Below are 6,361 nucleotides of genomic sequence, written 5' to 3' on the forward strand. Positions count from 1 at the left end.
TCAATTGTCATTGAAATGAAGTCTGCATTTCATATGTTAGGTAAAGTCATATTTGGGTGTATTTTAGGAGTGGCCGCTAACCACGCCTACCACCTGTTAAACTTAAGAGTTGGGTTTCTATGTCCTCCTGAGCCTGACAAATACTTCTGGTACTCCAAACCATTTGAAACTTTGATGTTGAAAGAAAAGTCACCTAACTTCTAGACTATGCGGGTTTATCAACGCCTAAATGTACACAAGTGTATCAACATATTTAGACTATCATAAAAAGAGTAAAAGGGCACTAAGATAATATGTAATCGCATTAATTTATTCAGAAAAATATACAATTTAAACAGGATCACATTTGGCATGAATAACTCTCTACATTATACAGTGTGCGCGTCAACACCAAACACCATCAAGATCATCAAAAACTTCCAAAGGAAAGAAATTTGCAAGATGTACCTGATGGCGAAGGTGCTCTACGTCGCATGGTTCACAAACACCACCAGAAACCTTAGACAGCATTGCTGGAAAAAGGGAGATTTAGGAGACTTTAGTACAGGCTATAAGAGACAGCATGCTTGGGACTGTTCACCACACGAAGGAGCTTGGTAGCACTTGGAGTGGCTGCATCATCCTCCTCCTCAACAGTTACAGAAGGGACTCCAGCGTATGGGGCAGCATAAGTATAAGGAGCATGATTATAGGCGTGAGTAGAGTGAGCATATGGGCTCAAGGTATGGTGAAGACCATAAAAGGAAGGGTGTCCATACGTCAGAGGAGCAGAAAATCCGTAGGAGAAACGAAGTGGGGAGTAAGCGCTAAGGAAAGGAGCAGTTACAACAGAGCGCTTCTTGCGACCTGGAGCAGCTTCTGCGGCAGCCGCTGCCTCGTCATAAGCCACCTGATGGGCAGCTTTAGCAGCAGCTACTTCTGGGGTATCTGTAACGGGTTCAGGCAGGGGTCCAGCACGAGCCAAAGGAGCTGCTTCTGGGGCATCAGGAGCTACGGGCAAGTTGGTGCCAGACACACGGAAACCAAGGGCATCGGCTACATAGTGCTGAGTCTGCACCTTTCCTTCAGAGTCGATGTAGTTGTAGGATCCTCTGACGTTGCCAAAGGCATCTCGACTCTCAGAACGAGCAGAAGGACCTCCGGAATACCCAAAGGAGTACTGGCCGAGTTCGTCCTGGGCGTGGAACTGGGACAGGATTGGAGCGTAAGGGATGGTGTTGTATCCAGCAATGTACCCTGGATGGCCCAAGTGGTTATATGACAGTGGTCCATGAGCTACAGGTACCTGTGAGGCTGCAGGATCAAACCCTCTGTACCCATGGGGTACAATCCCTGGGTATAAGCCTGGGTAAGCACCGTACACCCCCGGATGTGCCAGGGATGAGCTGCATCCAGCAATGGCCACCGCAAGGGAAAATAATGTCTGAAATGAACAGTCAAGAAATAGCATCAAGATAATTTTTTAGTTTCGAAATGAGATTTTGATATCATAGTAGGCAAACTATACTGTAAATATTAACTTAGAATTGTCACGAAATTAAAATGATCAATTATTGAGAGTGAATATTATCACAAAGTGAAGAAAACTGATATGAACCTTTACCCTAAGAATTAGGCAAATATAAAAGTCCCCTGAGGAACATGATATTCATCAATACCAAAAGCATCTTCAATGCTTACCAAAGCATTCATTGTGATCCAGCTGAGGAGTGAAACTGTGTGACTGCGATGACCAAAGAACAGTCTTTTATACTCGTGTCTCTTCATGGCAAGGACTAAGGGGCGTGGCCTAGTTTGCAAGAAAACCCTTCAATTGCTTTCTCACAGGATATATTTTTGCTATTGATGGATAATTATTGCAAAAACAAATATGAAATTTCATAACTGAAAGGAACTTTCCTATTCCTCGTTTAGTTACCAACTTATTCCGTTCACTTTCAAAGTGTGTTTGTTGATATTAAAGGCTGAATGCAAGCTTTGCATGCATATACAGAAATGAATGCACTTAAAATGCATTTAGTATAAAGAGGTATGTGTATATAAATACAAAAAGTCATATATTACGTATGCATATTCTTTCCATACTCTTGGAGCATATTCGGCAATTTTAATTAAATGCTAAAGCAATTGTGACAACAATATTTGAAGACAACACTATTTTGAAAATGAAAAGACACAGAATACTAAAAAGTGTTGTCTTAAAATAATTCACACAAAAAAATGCTTTATATATATATATATATATATATATATATATATATATATATATATATATATATATATATATATATATATATATATATATATATATATATATATGTTGTGTGAATGTGAATATAGAGAAATAATTGGCAATACTACCGTCACTTTCTAATAACAAGATCAATCAAGAATTAAATTAACGTCAACATAATCCAAATTCACCTTTAGAAACAGCACAAATAATTTCTGTTGCAAAGTGTTCCCACTTTTCCTATTTTTTTCTAGAATTTAGTTTTAAGAAATTATGCAGAATTGTGTCTGGTCAGTAGCCGAATGGGTAACCATCAACAAATGTTCTTATAGTCTATACTGTCATAGGGGTTTGCAACAGACTTCGACCTCTGGCATGAACAGGATATGGGTCACAGCAAGGCTGACGAAGTCAACAGAATGAATTTGGGTTGGCTAGGAGATGAAAATTGCTATTCATGAAATAGTTCAAAATGAGTGAATTCTATAGTTTTCGGAAACATTCATTAACTATTCCGCCGCGCAGCAATAGCCAGAAAAATGGGCGTGGCTTATGCCTTAGGGTATTATGAAAGGAATGCAGGATATTGTATGACTAATTCTAAGCAGGTTGAAAATATCAAGTCTGGATTTGAAGAGGAGTGTAATGTTGCAATTAATAAATTGATAAGCCATAACCATCAAAATACTTTAGTTTAAAGGTTTAAAGGTCGGTCATCAATGGCAGACGCAAGGGACAGTGACATTGCCCTAGCAAGCAGGACAATGCCCTAGAGACTGACCATATATACATATGATCAGCGCCCAAGCCCCATCCCCCGCCCCCCAACCTAGGAATAAAAAGTAGAATGACGCTTGAACCACTAAATAGATCTCTCTCTCTCTCTCTCTCTCTCTCTCTCTCTCTCTCTCTCTCTCTCTCTCTCTCTCTCTCTCTCTCTCATATATTATATATGTATTTTATATATATATATATATATATATATTATTACTTTTTAAGCTACAACCCTAGTTGGTGAAGTAGAATGCTATAAGCCCAGGGGCCCCAACCGGGAAAATAGCCCAATACTGGCATTAGTATTTGAAGCAATTCAACATTACTCTTTTCTGCAGAAGTTTGATCAGAGGGAAGAATCTGAAACTGCTGGTATAACTTTAGTCACACCCAAATGAGGAAACCTGGCAGATGGTGAACACATCAGAGTTATTAAGAGAATATGTCACTCTATTTGCTGAATACATAGCTACTACGAAAGCTGGAGAACATGGGGCCACAACATAGTACTGGATGATGTGTGTGGACCTAATACGTGCATATCACAAGCTTGAGGAAAGCATCCACACCAAAATGTGGCCCAATCTACTCATGCTTTGACACTGCTGATGTAAAGATTCTTCACTACAAATCACTACAAGGTGGTTAACAAATTGTAAGATCTGAATATTGGCCAAACACATCATGGTTTCTGGTTCATCCCTGAAAGGGGGCAATCACTGTTAAGCACACCGAAAAATCTTTCAGTTACAGTCCAGTGGTTCTTACTCTCGAACAAACAACCAATGCTGATGATGCATCTCGATAGACTGGGATTACATCATTGCCTAATAATTACAGTGCACATATGCGCTGGACACTGACAAAATCTGCAAGTTCTACCATTTTCATCTCTATTTATGATATGACCGGTATTGGTAATGTGGATTTCCCAACTGCTGCATTGAGAGGTGCAAGAGTGAGACACGACAACACTGACATAAGGAAAGTTGTCACACAAATCTAAAATACGTCCAATCCATTCACAGGTTCTGTCAATGAATCATGAAAGTTGTTTAATATCAGTACTGCTAAAGCTGCATCAGAAAATTCCAAAGTTTATCTTATTGGAATCGAAAACAGGAGGGAAGAAATGGAGATTTCTTTGCTGCATGCCTTGAGGATCCTGAGAAATTTGAGTGCCAAAAAATTAACCATTTGCAATACTCAGGATATCAATCACTGTCGTGACTTGAAACAGGGACTCTCTGGGCTGACTCTTCATTATGGCTTGCAGAAGAGATATTGACCTAATCATGCCAGTTTCCATGTGCAAGGGAAATAGCATGATGGTAAGGACACAAAAGATTACTCTCCTGGAACTGTTGTAAAAGAAAGTTCAAAAACATTCTGTGCCCAGCACAGATGATATTTGTGTCATTGATGGGAATTTCCTTCTCTATAATCTTCCATATTTGTCCCCAACATATGGGGGCCTAGAAGCTGGTGTCTTACAGCAAGCAGCAAAGCAATTAATAAAGAATTAATATTGTCTCTGATGCATTCCCGATACCACCAATCAAGGAGGAAGAAATAATATTATAACGGTTTGGATGAAAGAGAGGCTCAGATGTATGTCATCACTAGAGCAGAACAGCGTCGTCCCAGTGACGTCAAACACCTGATGAATGCAAGGTCATTGAAGAAGAGTTCCCAAAATTCCTGGCAGCAGATTGGAAATCATCACATTATGCCCATCTCATTGAAAAGAGCCACATGTTCCTCTTCTTTGGTTCATGTTTACACTTTTATGTCAGTGATGGGCAAGTAGTGAAAGAGGTGGTTGAGAATTTGGTAACGGATCCCGAGGAAGCAGATAAACTGGTAGCATCCCACACCAAGTCAATAGATGAAGAAGGGTATTATTATCATTACTTGCTAAGCTACAACCCTAGTTGGAAAAGCAGGATACTTTAAGCCCAGGGGCTCTAACAGGGAAAATAGCCCAGCGGGGAGACGAAACACGGAAAAATAAATTATTTTATGAAAAGTAACATTAAAATAAATATTTCTTTTATTAACGAAAAAAACTTCAACAAAACAAGAGGCAGAGAAATTAGATAGAATAGTGTGCCGGGGTCTGCCCTTAAGCAACAGAACCTCGTAGTCAGAGGATCAGACACTGACATTGCAGTAATTTACATATATCACTGATTGGATATGAAGGCTCACATATGGATGGATGTTGGGACTTCATAAAAGAACAAGAGATGGTACCTGACTATAACAATCATTACCAACACAATCGGACATCGAATAAGCAGAGCACTATTAGGATTCAATTCCTTCATAGGCCATGGACCCTATTCCTCAATGTTGAAAGACACTTCTCAGCAGAGATGTATGGGATAACGAGGACATTATTTTCCTCTTTGAATGGGTATCGCTGCAAGGTCCTCCGCAGCCTTCTGCAGAAGATGGCTGGAAATTGAAGGATGGATATTACGAGGTCATTTGATTTAAAGATTCTGAGCTCATTGATTCACTGATTTTTGAGGATGGTGACTTTCAAGTAGATGACTGTGAGAGCAATTTTCAGATTTCATCCTCAGATGAAATAAAAGGAAGAAAGTTGTCCCCCTTCAAAGAGTAACATTGACTTTTAACTAGCTCTCTAAACATGTAGGATAAGTGGCTAATGATATTTTTCAATTGCAAATATACATGTCTTTGAATTCAGCCAACACATTGTTATTTTCATCATTTAGTGAAAACACCTTTTTCAAATGGTAATGAAATGAAGTCTAAACCTCATATGTTATAGTGCAAAACAAATTTGGAAGTATTTTGAGTGTAGCGTTTTCCTTAAAGGATCCTCACACCATCATTTTCTTAAGTTCACTTTTACGACTACTGAGATGTTGTACTTTCTAATGAAGTAAGTGTCAATACTGGACCTTTTTATGTTCAACAGAAGCTTAATTACCAAAAAGCCAAATTTTTCTTAATTAACCATTCCACCAATAAAAGTCTTCTTAATCTGGTTTTTTTTTTGTATCCCTTGTATATATCTCTATCAATTGTCATTGAAATGAAGTCTGCATTTCATATGTTAGGTAAAGTCATATTTGGGAGTATTTTAGGAGTGGCCGCTAACCACGCCTACCACCTGTTAAACTTGAGAGTTGGGTTTCTATGTCCTCCCGAGCCTGATAAATACTTCTGGTACTCCAAACCATTTGAAACTTTGATGTTGAAAAAAAAAAGTCACCTAACTTCTACACTATACGGGTTTACCAACGCCTAAATGTACACAAGTGTATCAACATAATTATATTATCATAAAAAGAGTAAAAGGGCACTAAGATACTATGT

General features: G+C 38.8%; 1 protein-coding gene across 1 annotated transcript; it reads right to left on the bottom strand.

Moving 5' to 3' along the window:
* Positions 1-304: 304 nt before the first annotated feature.
* Positions 305-1,716, bottom strand: LOC137633290 (uncharacterized). Its single transcript, XM_068365508.1, has 2 exons — positions 1,681-1,716; positions 305-1,423 (listed from the first exon to the last, which is right to left on the bottom strand). Exons 1-2 carry the CDS (start codon positions 1,690-1,692, stop codon positions 539-541), a joined length of 897 nt encoding a protein of 298 aa, XP_068221609.1. The 5' UTR covers positions 1,693-1,716; the 3' UTR covers positions 305-538.
* Between the last annotated feature and the right edge of the window lie 4,645 nt (positions 1,717-6,361).

Source organism: Palaemon carinicauda, chromosome 42 (genome assembly GCF_036898095.1).
Source record: "Palaemon carinicauda isolate YSFRI2023 chromosome 42, ASM3689809v2, whole genome shotgun sequence".
Taxonomy (NCBI): domain Eukaryota; kingdom Metazoa; phylum Arthropoda; class Malacostraca; order Decapoda; family Palaemonidae; genus Palaemon; species Palaemon carinicauda.